Source organism: Bos mutus, chromosome 14 (assembly GCF_027580195.1).
Source record: "Bos mutus isolate GX-2022 chromosome 14, NWIPB_WYAK_1.1, whole genome shotgun sequence".
NCBI lineage: Eukaryota > Metazoa > Chordata > Mammalia > Artiodactyla > Bovidae > Bos > Bos mutus.
The window spans coordinates 68,349,473-68,369,608 of record NC_091630.1 but is presented as its reverse complement, the minus strand read 5'-3'; the positions used below and the strand labels follow the sequence as shown (position 1 = coordinate 68,369,608).

Here is a 20,136-nt window from a genome sequence, read left to right as displayed (position 1 = left end):
GTGTCTGTGAGGGTTCTCAATGTAGATTTAAATTTTAACTTTGTAATTAAAAAGCATCTTGTTAGGGAGATACTCCCAAGGCTTTGTGAATTAGTGAGTTGGTTTTTTGAAATATTGGCAATGAGCACATTTAACTCTGTGCTATGAATGATGTATATCAGAGAAAGTGATGGCTGAAAGTGGTTATACTGTGTCCCTTAAAGTCCCTCATTTGAGATAGAAGGGTTCACCTAAAAGCCAGCTGAGAATGTCATCTCAGATGTGGGATGACCAGCAGCCCAGCCCATCTCCTCACCTCAGATTGCTTTATTTCTTCTGCTGACTGCCATTAGGATGTACCATGTAATCCAGAATTTTTTTAATGCTCTCTGAGTACGCTTGTGTTAATTTGTAAACAAAGAATCCATTCAAGTCTTCCTGTCCTTCCCACCCATTTAAAATAATTGTTGTTTGGTCTGTATGTCTCTCTTTCTCCCCATCTACAGTGAGAGATCTGTTTCACTAACTTGGCCCATGTTCCAGTCACCCATGTTTTTAGTGGCTCCTTGAACCAACCAGGGATACTGACAAATCTAGTATTTTTGATAATCAGCCAGTCCCTGTAGTCAAACCCACAGTTCAAAAAAACTTAAGATGAAAATGGACTTCCTGGTGTCCTGCAGTTAAAGACTTCACCTTCAGAATGTCTGGGACTGAGGTTCAATCCCTGGTTGGGGAGCAAAGATTCCACATGCTTCCAGGCCAAAAAAAATGGCCAGAATGTAAAACAGAAGCAATATTGTAACAAGTTCAATAGACTTTAAAAATGATCCACATCAAAAAAATTTTGAAAACCTCATTTCATCAGGGCCCTTCCCCATGGGAGAAGGTTTTAAGAACCCAGACTCCTGCAGGACATTCAAAAACTCATCAGCTTGGGGACCTGACCACACTGCACACACATTTAAGTCAAAGGACTTATTAGCCTATCCCAGACGTCCCTGTCCTATTAACACTGGCTGCAGGGATCAAAAGTTCCCTTTGACCCTTCTGAAAATATTAGGTAATGTCAGTGCAGGGGGATAATACACTCTTTCTGCATGTCTGCCCTGCAGTGCAGCAATTGTTGCTCTTGGGAATGATTGTGCTAATTCTTAGGTCATTAACACCAAGTACTAAATGACAACACACTTCTCTAACCAGAGAGAAGGCAAAACAGAGGATGATACATCTTTCTGGAGCATAAAGTTTATTAAGACTATGAAGAACCAAGGAGATGACAAGCATTATCCCCTCCCCCACCAACGTGAAAGACAGACGTGTGGGGTTGGGGACATGCCCCAGGGCACAGTCCAGTCTCTGAAGTTTCACCCAGCAGGGGAGGTGGGGCAGCCAGGCCAGGGTGGTGCCTCTTCTGGTTGCCCAGACCACTCCAGAGCATCCTCTGAGCTGGCCTGGGTTTTGGATAGGAGGCTTTCTTTTAGGCGGTGGAGGTGCTGGATTTGAATCCCATCATCCAGGTGGGAACTCGACCAGGTCCCATGGAGCTTGTCAGGTCATCCACTGTCTGTTTCTGGCGCCACTTTATTACTAGCTCTCTTGCTGGGCAGCCCACAGCAAAGATATTTAAATATACGTCTCCAGATACTCCCAGCCAACCCCTTCTTTTTCTAGGTGAGGCCAGAGGGAGTGACTGGGGACATATCCTCGGGGTGCCCAACAAGGGTGGTGCTTCCTGCATCAGGCACCTCCGGGAGGCAGTGAGTTCCTTCAGGGACTTTCCGCTGATGTCATGGGTGCCATTGGTGTTGCAGGTGTCACAGGTGGTGTGGTTGTCCTGTGTGCCATGGGTTCTGTGAGTGTTGTGGGTGACGCGGGTGCCACGGGTGACACTGGTGTCATGGGTGCCCCTGGTGTGATGTGTATCACAGTTGCCATGGGTGCCATCTGTGTCGCTGGCACCCCTGGTGTCACGGGTGACGTTAGTAGCATGAGTATCCTGGGTGCTGTGGTCACCACTGGTGTCACGGGTGCCTCTGTTGTCACAGGTATCTCGGTTGCCATGGTGTCATGTACGTTGCAGGCCCCGTGGTGTCCTGGGTGCTCAGGGCGTCATAGGTGTGGCTGGTGTCACGGGTGCCCCTTGTGTCATCGGTGCCCCTTGTGTCATGGGTGCCACAGGCGTCATGGGTGAGGCTGGTGCTGCTGGTATCAGATGCATGGGTTCACTGGGTGACTGCCGTTAGGGCATCATACCATGTCATCCAGAGTGCTGGTGTCACTGATTACATTTGTGTCACTAGTGGAGGAGGTGTCTGATGACACGGGTGTCATGTATGTTGCAGTCCCCAGTGGTGTCCTGGTGCTCAGGGCATCATAGGTGAGGCTTTCTGTCACAGGGTGCCCCTGTTTTCATAACTGCCCCTTGTGTCATTTTTTTTTTTTTGACACAGGCTGAGAGACAGTAATGAGGCTGGTGCTGCTGGTATCATAGCTATCATGGGTTCACTGGCGTCACGGGCATCATAGAAGTCATCGACGATGCTGGTGTCAGGGGTGAGGCAGGTGTCACTGGTGACGCAGGTGTCACAGATGACACGGGTGTCATCTATGTTGCAGGCCCCAGTGGTGTCCTGGGTGCTTAGGGCGTCATAGGTGAGGCTGGTATCCCAGGTATGGCTGGTGTCATGGGTGGTGCAGGCGTCACAGGTGAGGCTGGTACGTCTGGTATAACAGGTGTCGCAGGTGCTGATGGTGTCGCGGGCGTCTCTGGTTACACGGGCAACACTGGTATCACAGGTGTGGCTGCTGTCACGCCTGCCACAAGAGTCGCAGGTGAGCCTGGTCCCGCTCGTGTTGTGGCGGTCACCGGCGTGATCAGTGGCTCGGGCGCAGCTGGCATCGTGGGTGTTGTGAGTGGAGGGGTCTGGGCTGGGGGTGACGGTCCTTGCCTCCGGGCAAGGTGGGGGAGTGGCAGGCTCTCTGGTCTTCTCCCTTGACTCCTGGTTCTCCTGCTGCTGAATGGTCTCCCAAAGCCAGGCGGGAATAAACATGGAAACCTCAGGGCTGACCAGATATAGTACATTCTTGGCTGCTGACGACGGAGGAAATGGCCCACCTCAAAACATGTTTAAACCCTCACCTTGGGTTCACTCACGTGCATGCTGTCCCTACAACTGAGTACGTCTAAGCCCTGGATCTGGTCCCTCCACCAGCCAATATCGTCTCCACTCTTTCTGGTAATGGAATATATCAGTTGGGAGACCTGTCTACCCCCTTAGAGGCCAAAAAAGTTCGAGTGACCCTTCTGGAGGTCCGAGGCCCGGGAGGTATCACGGGTGGGAGTGCTCATCACAGGCTGACGGGAGTGGCTCCTCCTAGCCCATGTTCACCCATGAATGCTGCCAAACATCATCTAAAGTACCACTGTTGGTAGGATTGAGCGTTAGCATTTTTTCTGTTAAATCTGTTATCTCATTGGATAGATACTTGGTCACATGGTACTGCCCCCTAAAGCACACGCTGCCGCAGCTCCCAGAAACCTTGTCCCCCAAAGGGGAGGGATACAGTTGCCATGGTGTACAGGACGCCTCTGAGGCTCCACGCATCCACCTCTGGGGCTGTGTAAGGCATTCCCAGGAAGAGTTCTGGGGCCATGAACACGGGACTGCTGCAGAAAGTGTCTGGCTTCTTTCCTGGGGGCCACTGGTCTGGTCAGATCTTGGTTTTTTTTGTATCGAGGACGAGTTGGAGATCTTGGTGGTAGTCCTGGTGGCAGGGCCCACAGAGCAAATACATTTAGAGAGACATCTCCAGATTCTCCCAGCCACCCTCTTCTTTTCTGGGTGAGGCCAGAGGGAGTGACTGGGGAATCATTCAAGGAGTTTCTGCCCATCAAGGGTGGAGCTTCTCAGGCTGTCAACCTCAAAAACAGTTCCTGGAGGCTGGAGAAGGATTTGTCTTGGGAATGTCCTGATGGCTACCACTCCTATGGTCAGAACATGTCACTTTGACAGGTGCCATTGGTTTTTAGCAGAGAGGTGTCCTGCATCCCTACCTATAGGTGATGTGGTTGTCCTGTAACTGCCAGAATGTTTCACAATATGTGGGACATGCCCCATACACAGTCCAGTCTCTCAAAACACCCACCACCATGAGTCAGAAGCGTGCCTCTTCTGGTCACCCAGACCACTCCAGAGCATCGTCTGAGCTGGCCAGGGTTTTGGATAGGAGGCTTTCCTGAAGGCGGTAGAGGTGCTGGATTTGAATCCCGTCCTCCAGGTGGGAACATGACCAGGTCCCAGGGAGCTTTGCAGGTCATCCACTATCTTTGTCTGGTATAACTTTATTATTAGTCCTCATGCTGGGCAGCCCACAACAAAGATATTTAGATAGACATCTCCAGATTCTCCCAGCCACCCCCTTCTTTTTCTGGGTGAGGCCAGAGGGAGTGACTGGGGACATATTCTCGGGCTGCCCAACAAGGGTGGAGCTTCCCGCATCAGGCACATCCGGGAGGCAGTGGGTTCCTTCTGGGACTTTACCAATGTCATGGGTGCCACTGGTGTTGCAGGTGTCACAGGTGCCGTGAGTGCCATCTGTGTCACGGGTGCCCCTGGTGTCACAGTCCCCCCTGGTGTCAGGGCATCACAGTGACATCTGTGTCACGGGTGCCCCTGGTGTCACGGGTAACGGTGGCATGAGTATCATGGGTGGCGTGGTCACCACTGGTGTCACGGGTGCCTCTGGTGTCCCTGGTGAGGCAGCTGTCACTGGTGACACTGGTGTCACAGGTATCACAGGTGCCATGGTTGTCGTATAGGTTGCAGGCCCCAGTGGTGTCCTGGGTGCTTAGGGCGTCATAGATGAGGCTGGGGTCACAGGTGAGGCTGGTGTCACAGGTGCTGCAGGCATCACAGGTGAGGCTGGTACCTCTGGTATCGCAGCTGTCACAGGTGCTGATGGTGTCGCAGGTGCTGATGGTGTCACAGGCGTCTCTGGTGCCACGAGTAACACTGGTATCATGGGTGTGGCTGCTGTCACTTCTGCCACAGGTGTCGCAGGTGAGCCTGGTCCCACACGTGTCGTGCCGGTCACCGGCGTGATCGGTGGCTCGGGGGCTGCTGGCATCTCTGGTGCTGTAGGTGGAGGGGGCTGGGCTGGGGGTGACGGTCCTCGCCTCCGGGCAGGGTGGGGGAGTGGCAGGCTCTCTGGTCTTCTCCGTTGACTCCTGGTTCTCCTGCTGAATGGTCTCCCAAAGCCAGTCGGGAATAAGCACGGACTCCTCAGGGGTGGCGGGAGGCATATGTTCTTGGCTGCTGAGGTCGGAGGAAACGAACGGCCTCACAATGATGGTGCGTACCCTCACCTTGGGTACATTCATGTCACTGATACTGCTTACGTCTAAGCCCTGGATGTGGTCCCTGCACCAGCCCAGTATCAACTCTCCTGTCATCCCAGGGTGCTCTTCACAGGCTGGTGGGAGTGGCTCTTCCTGGCCCATGTTCACCCATGGATGCTGCCAAACATCATCTAAAGTACCTCTGTTGGTAGGACTGAGCATTAGCATTCTGTCTAAAAGGTCTGTTATCTCATTGGATAGAGATTTGGGCACATGGTACTGCCCCCTAAGCACACGCTGCTGCAGCTCCCAGAAATCTTGTCCCCTGAAGGGGAGGGATCCAGTTACCATCGTGTACAGGATGACGCCGAGGCTCCACACATCCACCTCTGGGCCTGTGTAAGGCATCCTCAGGAAGAGTTCTGGGGCCATGAACGCAGGGCTGCCGCAGAAAGTGTCTAGCTTCTTTCCTGGGTGCCACTGGTTGCTAAGGCCGAAGTCAGAGATCTTGACGTTGTTGTTGGCGTCGAGGAGGAGGTTGCCCAGCTTCAAATCCCGGTGCACCACGCCCCACTGGTGGCAGTGCTGCAGAGCCGAGACCAGCTGGCGGAACAGGCCTCGGGCCTCCCCCTCCGTCAAGCGGCCTTTGGCCTCCAAGTAGGTGGACAAGTCTCCTCCACTGACGTACTCCATTACTATAAATAGAGCCTCCTCCGTGTCAATAACTTCCAGTAGTTTTACAATATTTGGGTGGCTTAATGTTTTTAGGCTATTAATCTCTTGATTCCATTCCTTGAGGCCGGAGGAGCTCTGATTGGTCTTTTGAATGACCTTAATGGCTACCACCTCCTTGGTCAGAACATGCCGGGCCAACTTCACTTTGGCGAATTGGCCTTCACCAATTGTTTGAAGGATATCATAATTCTCAATATGAACACTGTTGTTAACAGAGATGGCCATGAGGTCCTGGATCCCTAACTACACTAACTACCACTAAGCTATACTAATTACCTAACTATACTAACTCTACCACTAACTATACTCACTACCGCTAAGCCCTCACTAAGAATGCTAACTGTTCTAACAATACCGTGTATGCTAACAGTGCTATAAACTATCCTAATGCTAATAACTATACTAACAGTGCTAACACTAACTATGTCAGTAAACTATTAACTATACTAACTTATGCTAAGTGTAGCAAGGATACTAACAGTGCTAACACTAACTGTACTATCTATGCTAACAAACCACTAGCTATAACAACTATGCTAACTATATCAATGATACTCTCTATACTAGTACTGGCAACACTAACTAAAAAAAAAAAAAATAAGATAAAATGAGAAAAAGAACTAAGGGGAAAAAATGGGAAAAAAAAAAAAAAAAATGAGAAACAAAAATGAAAGAAAAAATGATAAGAAAAATTTAAAAAATGAGAAAAAGACAAAGGAAAAAGAGAAAAATAAAAATGAGAAAAAGGAAAAAAATCAGCAACACTATAAAAACACGGAAAAAAGCTCGCTAACTGTAGGTCCAGCCGTCAGGTCACCAAAATCAGCTTCCTGGGCTCTGTGGACAAAAACCTGCACCCAGCCAGGGTCTTATAAAGGGTTTTTGTGAGTTTCATCATAGTGATGCCCTGTGAGGTCAGAGCAAGAAATGGACCAATCGTGGCTGGGGATAAACCCAGTGGTTTTCTCCCTTTTCAGCTTCAAGGCCTCTTTACACTTAGCAAAAAGGTCCCAAAGAGATTTTTCTTTAAATATATTAGAGACTGGTATTCACTTTGTTAGAAATTAAAATCTGTAGGAAGCCCCAGCAACTTTTTCATTTCTTGTTTGAAAAATTAATAATAATTTAAAAGACCTCATTATGTCTACACTTGAAATATTCAATTCTTTTCCTTAAACTCTGGTCACAAAGTGATGATTTAACTGACTTGATGAAACTACAGGAAAATGTTCTATTGTGTGAGACACTAGTAAAGCACATTATTAATGTTTATGAAGCTGAGAGAAGATTTTCCAGGAGGATCAAGAGCAGATTTCTCATCGGGAGCCTCAGAAGTCAGATGACATGGGTCAGTGTCTTTGAAACGTTGAAGGAAAGAAGCTGTTAACCAAGAATCCTATGTTTAGCAAAACTGTCCTTCGAAAATGAAACAGTGATTAAGGCATTCCCAGTTCATGAGAGGTGCGAGCATTCTCCACCACCCGACCTTCCTGAGCAGGGAGTCCTTCAGGTTGGAATGAAAGATCCTCAACAGTAACTCTAAGCCTTATGAAGAGATGAAGATCTCTGGTAAAAGGAGATAAATGGATGATTAGAAAAGGTAGTGCTGCTGCTGCTGCTGCTAAGTCACTTCAGTCGTGTCCGACTCTGTGTGACCCCATAGACGGCAGTGCACCAGGCTCCCCCGTCCCTGGATTCTCCAGGCAAGAACACTGGAGTGGGTTGCCATTTCCTTCTCCAATGCATGAAAGTGAAAAGTGAAAGGGAAGTCGCTCAGTAGCGTCCGACTCTTCACGACCCCATGGACTGCAGCCCACCAGACTCCTCCGTCTGGTGGAGTTTTTTCCAGGCAAGAAATGGGATTTTCCAGGCAAGAGTACTGGAGTGGGGTGCCATTGCCTTCTCCAAAAACTAGCGCTACACTGCTCTAATTAAAATGGATAACCAGCAAGGACCTACTGTATAGCACAAGGAATTCCACTCAATGATATGTGGCAGCCTAGCTGGGAGAGGAGTTTGGGGGAGAATGGATACACGTGTATGTATGGCTGAGTTCCTTCTTTGTCACCTGAAATTATCACATTGTTCATTAGCTATGTTGTTGTTGTTCAGTCACGGCGGTGTATCCGACCCTTTGTGACCCCATGGATGGCAGCATGCCAGGCCTCCCTGTCCCTCACCATCTCCTGAAGTTTGCCCAAGTTCGTATCCATTGTGTCAGTGATGCCATCCAGCCATCTCATCCTCTGACGCCCTCTTCTCCTTCTGCCCTCAATCTTTCCCAGCTTCAGGGACCTTTCCAAAGAGTTAGCTATTTGCATCAGGTGACCAAAATACTGGAGCTTCAGTATCAGTCCTTCCAATGAGTATTCAGGGTTGATTTCCTTTAAGATTGACTAGTTTGATCTCTTGGCTGTCCACAGGACTCCCAGGAGTCTTCTCCAGCACCACTGTTTAAGGGCATCAATGCTTTGTCACTCTGCCTTCTTTACAGTCTAGCTCTCACAACCATATGTGACCACTGGGAAGGCTCTACAGACCTTTGTCGACAGAGTAACATCTCTGCTTTTCAACACACTGTCTAGACAAAAAGATATGACACCGAAAGATGAGTATAAAAGTTTAAAAAAAAGGAAAGCTAACACTATTGTAACTTTGATTTGAAGCTCCATTTTTTGTTTTCAATTTGATTTGAGACTAATATATAATAAACATTTCTAATACTTCTTTTTTTTTTTTTAATTTGGGGGAAAAATCTAATTAGTCTCTAAAATAAATGTATGTTTCTGACCTCAAGGATAGCATTTGTAAGTCTTGTCTTCCAATATGAAGGTAAACCAGGGTTGGATCCCTTTGAATGCATCAGCTAAGTGACAGAAGCTACAAAATAAACTGATGTGAGGCAATAAATAGCAATAAGAGCAGACTTCAAGAAATGGAACTGAGGAACACTAGCAATACTTGCAGTAACATCTCAGAAGCTGTATTCCGGATACCACCTTGAACAATATAGTAAAAAATATCCAATAGAATTTTTTATGAAATGTGTAGACCCTGTATTAGTAATGGTCTGTGTGCATATGTGCTAAGTCACTTCAGTCATGTACAACTCTTTGTATCCCTATAGACTATATAGCCCGACAGGCTCCTCTCTCTTTGGGATTCTGCAGTCAAGAATACTGAAGTAGCTTGCCATGCCCACCTCCAGGGGATCTTCCCAGCCCAGGAATTGAATCAGCATCTCTTGTGTCACCTGCCTTGGCAGGTGGGTTCTTTACTGCTAGCGCTACCTGCTGCTGCTGCTGCTAAGTCGCTTCAGTCATGTCCGACTCTGTGCGACCCCATAGATGGCAGCCCACCAGGCTCCTCTGTTCCTAGTAAGCCCAAATAGTCTGCAGGGCACTGTAACAGAAAAACACACTGGGTGCCTTAAACAGCAGACATTTATATTTTTTCACAGTTCTAAAGATTTAAGTCCAAAATCTAGGTGTTGTCAGGGTTGGTTTCGATCAGACTTCTCTTACTGGCATGTACACAGCCGCCTTCTAGTATTGTTGTTGTTAAGTCACTGAATGATGTCCGACTCCTCTGCAACCCCATGGACAGGACTGTAGCCCCCCAGGCTCCTCTGTCTACATCCTCACATAACCTCTTCTCTGTGTACACACAGAATGAGAGTGTTCTGATGTCTCTTCCTCTTCTTAGAAGGACATTTCCTATTGGATTAAGGCCCCAGCCTTTGGCCTCATTTAACCACTAACCTCCCTATAGAGCCTATCTCCAAATAGAGTCACACTGGTGCTTAGGGCTTCAGAATATACATTTTGAGGGAAAACAGTTTGGTCTATAGCATTCTGCCTTTCGTTCCCCCAATTCATGTCCATCCTCATGTGCTATTAAAATACAGTAATCTCAATATCCCTAGATGTCTTAAGCCATTCCAACATTGATTCCAAGTCTAAACTCGCATTAAAATGTCACCTGATCAGGTATGGGTGAGAAGTGATGCATAAAATTAACCCTCACAGGACCCATAAAGAAAATATAACACTTTCTTGAAACATAAATAACATAAAAGTTGAACACATAAAGGTTCTTTCAGTGCTATAATGGACCCTATTCCATTAAATGAACTGAAACAGTTATTTCCAATTCAGATTGCTGTAGAATTCTTTTTTTTTTTCAGAACTTAAGATAATTTTGACATTCATATGGGAGAATGAGTGAGGACAAAAGATTTTGAGAAAAACAAATTATTGGAAGTATAGAAAGACTTCCCTTATCTGATGTCAAAGGGTCCTGCAAAGCTGTTATAAGTGAAATAGAGCAGCACCCATGCATTTTGAGTAGACATGAGCAGACTCAAAATAGACATGAGTCATGGAGTATAATTAGAGTAAAGAAACAGACCCATGTTAAATGAGTTTAAAGTTCAAAAGCAGTTGATCATAGAGGGAAGAGTTTTAATAAGTAAAAAGTATAAAACCATAGGAAAGTTTTAAGGATATGAAAGAAGACCTACTAAATAAATGAAAATACATCATAAATTGATGGAGCACAAAACTGTATATTATTCACATGACAGCAAATTGATCTGCAGACTCAAGATAATGCCTATCAAAACCCTAACTTCTTTGCAGAAATTGACAAGCTGATCCTAACATTCATATGGAATTATAAAGGACCCAGGGTAGCCAAACAATCTAAAAAAAAAAAAAAAAAGAACAAAGTAAGAGGGCTCAGACTTCTCAATTTCAGAACTTACTACAAAACTGTAATAATCAAGACGGTATGGTACTAACATGGGCTTCCCTGGTTAGTTTAGTGGTAAAGAACCTGCCTTCCAACGTAGGAGACGTGGATTTGATCCCTGGGTCAGGAGGATCCCTGGAGAAGGAAATGGCAACCCACTGCAGTATTCTTGCCTGGGAAATTCCATGGACAAATGACCTTGTTAGGCTATAGTCCATGGGATCTGAAAGAGTCAGACACAATTTAGTGACTAAACAACAAAAATAAGACCGTTTCCACTTATGGAAACTTGAAAAATAGCACAAAATTCCCATGTACCTTCAACCAGCTTCTCCTAATGTGGGTATTTTACACATTACAGTGATTAAAATCAGGAAATTAACATTGATGTACTAGTTATTATAGACCATATTTGAATTTTACCAGTTATTCCACTGGACTGGATCAGTCTTTTTTCCAGTCCAGGATCCGGTCTAGACTCCTTCTTTAACTTGGTTATCTGTCTTTTTTAGTCTCTCTGTGAAATCCTTGGTCTTTCATTCCCCCCCCCTTTTTTTTTTTTTTCCCTTTCCTTCCTTCCCTCTTCTGTCCTTCCTTTTACCTTTTTTTCTTTCCTTCTTTTTGATGGCTTTGACATTTTTGAGGAGTACTACCAGGTAGTTATTGGGCTTCCCTGCTGGCTCAGTGGTAAAGAATCCACCTGCCAATGCATGAGATATGGCTTTGATCCCTGGGTTGGAAAGATCCCCTGAAGAGGGACATGGCAACCCCCTCCAGTATTCTTGCCTGGGGAAACCCATGGACAGAGGAGCCTGATGGGCTACAGTCCATGAGGTTGCAAAGAGTTGGACACGACTTAGCAACTAAACAACAACAACCTAGTAGTTATCTTATCAAGTGCCCCTCAGCCTGGATTTGTCTGATTAGAAGGGATAAAGCATTTTTGTCAAGATCACTACTGAAGTGATGTTATGACCTTTATCCTTGTCTGTGCGTCATTTCAGAAGGTGCATGAGTGCAGTTTGTGCCACTAATGATATCGATTTTGATCACTTGGTTAAGGTGCTGAATGATAGAATTATCCACTGTAAATGTGTTTTCCATTTGTCATGAATAAATATCTTGTGGGGAGGTACTTTGAGACTATTCAAGTACCCTGTTTCTCATCTCACTTTTGCCCATTAACTTTAGCATCCTTCAGTGATTACTTTTCTGCAACAATATTCACTGTGATGTTTACTAGTGGTCATTTTTAATTTTCATCATTCCTTATAAAATTGTTAATTGAATTGTACTGTAAGGACGAGCAAGTCCTTCATCTCCACGTATTTATTATTCATTTATTTTTTGTATTAGTGTGGATTCATAGATATTTATTTTAGCCTACAATTTTAGCCTATAATTGTTACTACTTTTATTTATGTTGTTGCTCAAACTGTCCCAGATTTAGTCAGTGGGAGCTTATTCAATTTAGTCCATGTGTCTTTCTTAACATGTTCACATCATTTATTGAATATTTCCTTCTTAATTTTTGGTGCCATAAATATTCCAGGCTCATTTTATACATGTGATTTTTAATGCTCCTGTCCTCTAATTTCCTACATCTTCAAGGATCTCTATTTCCTTTTATCAAATATACTTAGAAACTGAAAGATGTCCACTAGATATCCTATGTTTTTGCTGCTGAGATGTTATTGCTTCTCAGATTTCTCAGGAAAGATAGCTTTAAAAAGTATGTATTATTAATGTAAGATATGCATATATATATTCATTTCTGTGTCTATCTATGCACACACATATTAAAACTATGAGCTCATACTGATAGTTCTAATCCCAGTCCCACATCACTGGATTTATTGTCACTTTCTTTCCTTATTTATAGCTCCTTTCTCTGACTGGGAGAAACTTGGCCCTCATTTTTCACCTCATAGTCACTTACTATAATCCAAGTATACATGTAAACTAGTTTCCGAATTTCTAACTCACACCCTTGCATCACAAACAAATTTGCTAATGTTAAAGAAAAAATACTCCATGATGTGTGTTACAGATGGTAAGGCAGACTTTGTTCAGGACCATCATGGTAGGTGGAGGGACCATTGTAGTGGGATTTTACAGTGGAGTCATGAGATTGGGCTCAACTCTGTGTACAGCCTGGGCCAATGGGAATTTGTAGCCAAAGAACAAGGCAGTGGTTAAGAAAACATTAGGGGAAGGGGGGCGTCTGGCTAAATGACCTAACAGGATTCTTGCTATAACATACTCTACAGAAAACAGTTTAGACAGCTCTTTTTCACTTAAAAATCAGATCATTAAAGTCATTCCATACCAATTCGGGGAAATTGCCCCCCACACACACACACACACTCTTTTTTTTAAGGGCTACCTAGCATCCAGTGTATGGATGGACTATAGTTTATTCAATAACTCTTCAATTTATGGACATTTCGGTTGTTTCCAGTATTTTGCATATGAAAGCAATGCTACAACAAAAAATGTTCATATTTATTTTCATATTTTTGAAGGTGTAGCTGTTGGATAAATTACTAGAAGTGAAATTTCTGAGTCAAAACATTGGTGCATATGAAATTTTGTTAAGTATCTCCAAATTCCCTTCCAGATGGAGCACACCAATTTTCATTTCCACCAGCAATGTTTGAAAGAAACTGTCTCCTCTGGGTATTTATTTAATGGTCAGAGACTTGGCCACATAAACTTCTGGGATACAGACTTTTTTAAATTCAATGTAATATTGTTGAAATATTTTCTTGCTGTGTTCCCGATATGTGTAAGCCACCAGTTTATTAACTGTGACTTTGGTCAAGGTACTTAAAACATAAAACTTGGCTTTATTGTCTAAAAATATGTAAAATAATAAAACTTCTTTTTAAAACCTTTTTTAAGATAGCGAATGAGATTCTGTATGTAGGGAGTGTAATACATCCCAAATGAAAATTTGGGGTGAGTGAAGTACTTCGTAAATACATAGTGAAATAAAGTATTTAGTTTTGTCCTGGCACCTTTGCAGAGCACAAATGCCTGAATAAAGTGACTCTTCTTCACGGTAGTTCTCCTACACTTGTGCTGGGAGATATTAGTACCTGTCATTTCCTTTAATTTTTGGGACCCCAGTTGTAGCACAGCGTCAAGTTCAAATATTTACTCAAGAATGTGGTACATCTTGATTTAGCTATTTGTCCAAAATATCTACCAAATCCATTATCCCTTCTCTGTCCCTAAAGACACTGCCTTAATCGAGGGCCTCATCTACGACCTGGTCTTGGGTCTTCTAACAGTTCTCCTGCCTCTGGGCTTACTTCTCCAAGTCCTCTGCACAGTTCCTTGAGGATTCCACTGTAATCTGTTTTGTGTAATTTCCATGGTTAAAAGCCTTTCTTTGACTCCACATGACTTATGGATTTACAAGTCCATAAGTATATTTGCCTTTTCTAAAAGAAGCAATGGAAACAGTGACAGACTTTACTTTTGGGGGTTCCAGAATCACCGCAGATGGTGACTGCAGCCATGAAATTAAAAAACGTTTGGTCCTTGGAAGGAAAGTTATGACAAACCTAGACAGCATATTAAAAAGCAGAGACATTACTTTGCCAACAAAGGTCCAGCTAGACAAAGCTATGGTTTTTCCAGTAGTCACATATGGATGTGAGAGTTGGACTATAAAGAAAGCTGAGCGCTGAAGAATTGATGCTTTTAAACTGTGGTGTTGGAGAAGACTCTTGAGAGTCCCTTGGACTGCAAGGAGATCCAGCCAGTCCATCGTAAAGGTTATCAGTCCTGAATATTCATTGGATGGACTGATGCTGAAGCTCCAATACTTTGGCCACCTGATGCAAAAAAACTGACTCATTTGAAAAGACTCTGATGCTGAGCAAGATTGAAGGCAGGAGGAGAAGGGGATGACAGAGGATGAGATGGTTGGATGGTATCACTGACTCAATGGACATGAGTTTGAGTAAACCCTGGGAATTGGTGATGGACAGGGAGGCCTGGCATGCTGCAGTCCATGGGGTTGCAAAGTGTCAGACACGACTGAGTGACTGAACTGAACTGAAGCTATTTCTTGGGCTTTCCCACCAGTAAGTTTTCTGGCATGTTTTTCCATTGGCCTGGAATTCCCTGCCTGATCTTTCAGCCTGGTGAAATCCTTGTGAAATTTTAGCTTTGAGAAGGCATCCCCGACTCTGCTTGCTAATGCCAATGGCACTTTGAATTTCCACCCTGGCTCTTAAGAACTGTATTAAACTGAGCCATCTTTTCTGCTCTGGCCCCCTGCTTAGACCTGAAGTACAAAATCTAGGTTTCGATTATCTTTGTTTCCTTTACCAGGTTATATTGCCTTAATCTTTCTTGTTTTCTATCAGTCTTTTGAGCCAGACTTCCAGGCACTTGAGAGCAACAGTGATGGTTTAATCATCTTACGATCTGTTAGGCCACACACAGGACATGGTGCAGAGTGATGGATGGATGGATTGATGCATGCTCCTGAGTGTGTTTGCTATGGGCCTTGGGGTCAGGGAAGAGAGACTCCGTTATCAAAAGCAGAAGTCCGTTCTCCACACTGATGGGACAGGCTTGACTTGCTCCCACCTGTTTTATTTCTTTCCTCCTATGCAAGGTCAAGGCTCCCAAGACCAGGCTGCTTGTACCAAAAACTGCTATGTTCTTTTCTGTGCTGCCTTAATGAGTGCTCATCCGTGCCTCTTTCACATGAAGTGTTGAAGTTATTTTAATCTTGTTAGTCTTGGTTTTTTTTCGGGTAGTCAGCCGAACACCAATCCATGTGTCTTACACCAGTGGTTCTCTTTTATTTTCTTCTCCTAGTGCCTTATCCTACAGTAAATTTGAGAATTTGTCAGAATTAAATGATTAGAAGAGGTGATAAACAGCACCAGGCTTTAAAAAGAAAATGAATAAAATAAAGTTCACCCGGAGGTCCTCAATTTAGCAAATACTATGTAAATTAAGGCCTTTATGTAGATAATGCTCAATCAAGGACTTTTTGCAGAAAATTTCCCAAGACTTGAATTTACAAAGAGAAGGCATAGAAGTTACCAAAATTAAGTAACTCTTCAAATGGCACACAGGTTTTAAAGCTATGTTTTCCCTTCCTAGCTCTGACTTTCCCCTTGGCCTTTGCAGATCAAATATTTCACTATTTTACACCTGTAACTCCTAGCATACTCATCTTTCAGGTATGTCATCAGTCATGTCTAACAGGCAAATAGCAAAATAATACATTGAAAACAATTCTAAACTAGAATTTCTATGGTTTCTATCGTCTAGTATTTGGCTTAGAAAATTGGTATCAAACATGCCCTGTGTGTTTTTAGGAGATGAAATTTGGTCCTATGGATGAGTGAAAAAAGCAGGAAGATTTTGGCTGCAACCAAGAGGTGGTGTGTGTCTCCCGTGCTAGGCCACAGTGGGTGCGTGTGCTGTCACTTTAGTTGTGTCTGAGTCTGTGCAATCCTATAGACTGCAGCCTTCCTAGCTCCTCTGTCCATGGGATTCTCCAGGCAAGAATACTAGAGGGGGTTGCCATGCCCTACTCTAGGGTATCTTCCTGACCGAAGGATCAAATCCGTGTCTCCTATGTCTCGTGTGTTGGCAGGCGGGTTCTTTACTGCCAGTGCCACCTAGGTAGCCCAGGCTACAGTGGGTAGGAGATATAATTTTGTTATCACTACATCTCTGTCTGTTGAAAGTTAATATTCACAGAGAAGGGCACCAAGACCCAGAGAGTAGTAGCCTGCCTGAGGTTGCCTGAGGTTGCTCTGCTCACTGGGCAGGAGAGACGGGTGCCCAGGCCTGCACCTCTCTGTCTGCTGTGGAGCTGAGCTCTTCACCATCCCCTTGGGTCATTTCTGTGTCCCAGTGACCCTCTCACTACTGTCTGGCACAGGGTCCAAGGTTGCACCAAGTGACCTTTAAGACCCCTTCCAAACATCAGACCCTACTTCTAATTCAAACCAAGGAGAAAATGAACTGGTCTTAGTTGAAGAGCTTCACTATGTTTTTACAGTCTCTTCCCTGCCCTGAACCAATCGACTCATCTGTTCTATCTAGAGTTGCCAAAGAACCATCGTCTGGAAAGCACATTTCTCAGTTTGTATCCTTTACTGCTCCAAAATCTTGAGCAGTTCCCATCTGCCTAGGGGATAAATAAAATAATAGGGAATAAATTAAAAAAAAAACAAAAAACAGGTACATTTCTCTTTTCTAAGCTTATTTGCTTTTATCTTCAGTCACATTAGGCCCCTTTGCAGAGCCTGCCCTCCTGGGAAAGCGTTTTTTTTTACATTCCAATGCTCTCTGCTTTCTGTAACCTGGCTTTTCTCTCCTGCTGAAATGTGTTCCTCCCTGAAAACTCTCCTTGAATGCTTTTCATCCTTGAAAGGTGTCTAACTCCAGTGCACGTGCCCAACCGCTAGTGATTCCCAACCGCCAGGGATCCTGAAGGGTGTCTAACGTCAGCGCATGCGCCAAACCGAAAGTGATGTTCGCTGCTGCTGCTGCTAAGTCGCTTCAGTCGTGTCCGACTCTGTGCGACCCCAGAGACGGCAGCCTACGAGGCTCCCCTGTCCCTGGGATTCTCCAGGCAAGAACACTGGAGTGGGTTGCCATTTCCTTCTCCCGTGCCTGAAAGGGAAAATTGGAAGTGAAGTCGCTCAGTCGTGTCCGACTCTTCGCGACCCCATGGACTGCAGCCTACCAGGCTCCTCTGTCCGTGGGATTTTCCAGGCAAGAGTACTGGAGTTGGGTGCCATTGCCTTCTCCGAGGAGGTGTCTAACGTCAGCGCATGTGTCCAACAGCAAGTGATGTTTGAAGGGTGTCTAACGTTAGTTACTCATTGGAAAAGACTCTGATGCTGGGAGGGATTGGGGGCAGGAGGAGAAGGGGACGACAGAGGATGAGATGGCTGGATGGCATCACCGACTCGGTGGATGGGTTCACTTGAGTTTGAGTGAACCCCGGGTGTTGGTGATGGACAGGGAGGCCTGGCGTGCTGCAATTCGTGGGGTCGCAAAGAGTCGGAGAGGACGGAGCGACTGAACTGAACTAACGTTAGTTAGCACGTGCACCCAACCACAAATGGATTCTGATGTTTGAAAGTGTGGAAGAATTATCTGTCTCAGACATACATGCACCCCATTGTTCGTGGTTTTGGATTGTATGTGCTCTCATCTTGTCTCTTCAGTAAACTGTGAGTTTCCTGAGGGCAGGGTATAGATCAGTCTTTCCTGTCGGTCCCTCCCTCCCTCCTTGTAAATGTCTAAAGTGACAGTGAAAGTGAAGTCACTCAGTCGTGTCCGACTCTTTGTGACCCCATGGTCTGCAGCCTGCCAAACTCCTCCACCCATGGGGTTTTCCAGGCAAGACTACTGGAGTGGGTCAGCATTTCCTTCTCCAGGGCAGCTTCCCGACCCAGGGATTGAACCCTGGTCTCCTGCACCACAGGCAGACTCTTTACTGTCTGAGCCACCAGAGAATGTCTAGCGCAGTAACAAATCCACACTAGATAATCAGTGTTAACAGATCTGTGGAGCCGGTAACAGACAAAAGTCATCAGGTTAGCTCCCAGAGCAAACTGTTCAATATCATGTTGTAGTGCCTGAAGAATTTAGGGGTTACTGACTGGAGAGGAAGAGGAGGGTGAGGCATATATTTTAGCGATTAATTCTTGCCTTGGTATGTTTAGTCTTTTGAAGGATGAAAAGGAAGAAAAAAAGTAAAAGCTCTGTTGACAGTTAAAAGCAGACATCTGTTCTCTTCACCAAGTAGGTGCTCAGTCTTTTCAGGAGGAACTTAATTCATCTTTACATTTTTTTAACATCCCTATAATTGTTTTTCCTTTAAGAAATTTTCCATTTTCATAAGAAAATTCAGTTTCAGAGAGGCTCTTGAGTTTGCCCGAGTAAGTGGCAGAGGTGTCTAGACCCTAAGGTTTAGCTTCTGCTTGTCTTCCACTCTGCCTCCTGGAGCCTGAGAGCACTTGTGAAAACAAGGGAGCCAGGGTGATGGTCAGCGGCTTCAGGAGATGCTTGAGCTCAGGTCATGTTGCTTAGAGTTTGAAAAATACAAAAGTTAAAAGTGCAACTACTGTTCAAAGTTAGCGGATCTAACTCTTCTCCATTTGTTTCTCTTTAAAGAGAATGAGAGAGAAAGAGCTCAGGAGTCACCTTCTTGTCCTTAATTTTTCACCCTTTAACCAACCATTGGGCTTCCCAGGTGGCAGAGGAGCCTGGTGAGCTATGGTCCATGGGGTCACAAAGAGTCAGACACAGCTGAAGCAACTTAGCACAGCACACAACCAGCTATTAACCCATCTTTAGAAAAAATGAATGATAAAAAACCAATGTCTCAACAGTGTGGAAAACTAAAGGAAAATAAGCTATGTGGGTTTTTTGTTTTTTTGTTTTTAATGAAAATAGCAGGGAATCATGCTCTAATCTAAGATTCTCTTTTTAGCATGAGCTTGTTTGGCCTGAGAAACCACACGAGAGCTGTGAAGAGGCTTGTCCTGATTTTTGGAGTAGTAATCAGTGAGGAAAGGAGCCTGGACTGGGAGTCAGGCCCTAGGTCTGACTCTGCCACCATTCTGAGGGGCAAGATTGAGTCACAAATATCATCTCTTCAGTTCTCAGTTTTTTTTTTTTAATCAAAGGGCTACAGTGTATTAGAACAGAGTTTCTCAACCTCAGCAGGGTTGATACTTTGGGAAATTGTTATGGAGGCTGTCCTGTCCATCCTAGGGTTTTACCAGCATCCCTGACCTCCACCAGGTAGCCAGTCATTGTATCGGTCCTCTCCACCCCTTCCTCATGAGGTATAACGACAAAAACTTCTCCAGACACTGTCCAGTGTCCCTCGGGGACAAAAATGCTTCCAGTTGCACCACTGGCTGCAAGCAGGTTTTACGTCCGCTGGGTATTTATTGAGAATACCTGACAGGAGGGGCTCTGAGCTAAGCACTGGGGCTATGACAGCGAGGAGGGTAAATGCTCTTCTGTCTTCATGGAACTTCCGTCTGGTGGGGAAGGGAAGTCTCCAGGCAGGAGTCAGGGGTCCTCTGGACCTATTACTCTAAGGACATGTAAACCCTGGAAGGACCCAGTCATTTCTCAGTACATCGTGTTATCTTGACCTGTTGCCCCCTCAGATAAGTGGGGAAATGAGCACTTCCACTTGGGGATAGAGAGCTTCTGCAGCACAGGCTCATAAGGAGCTGGAGAAATGAAGAGTGGAGTATAAAGTGGGCCCCAGAGCAGAATAAAATAATTTTTAGTGCTTACATATCATCTACTTT

At 45.0% G+C, this 20,136-nt stretch overlaps 1 protein-coding gene across 1 annotated transcript; it reads right to left on the bottom strand.

The window, feature by feature from the left end:
- Positions 1–4,618: 4,618 nt before the first annotated feature.
- LOC138990737 (serine/threonine-protein kinase MARK2-like) lies at positions 4,619–6,493 on the bottom strand. Its single transcript, XM_070382799.1, has one exon. It carries the CDS (start codon positions 6,278–6,280, stop codon positions 4,619–4,621), a length of 1,662 nt encoding a protein of 553 aa, XP_070238900.1. The 5' UTR covers positions 6,281–6,493.
- Positions 6,494–20,136: the final 13,643 nt, after the last annotated feature.

Excerpts from the sequence above, each read along its gene's own strand:
- LOC138990737 (XM_070382799.1), bottom strand. The coding sequence starts at position 6,280 with ATGGCCATCTCTGTTAACAACAGTGTTCATATTGAGAATTATGATATC.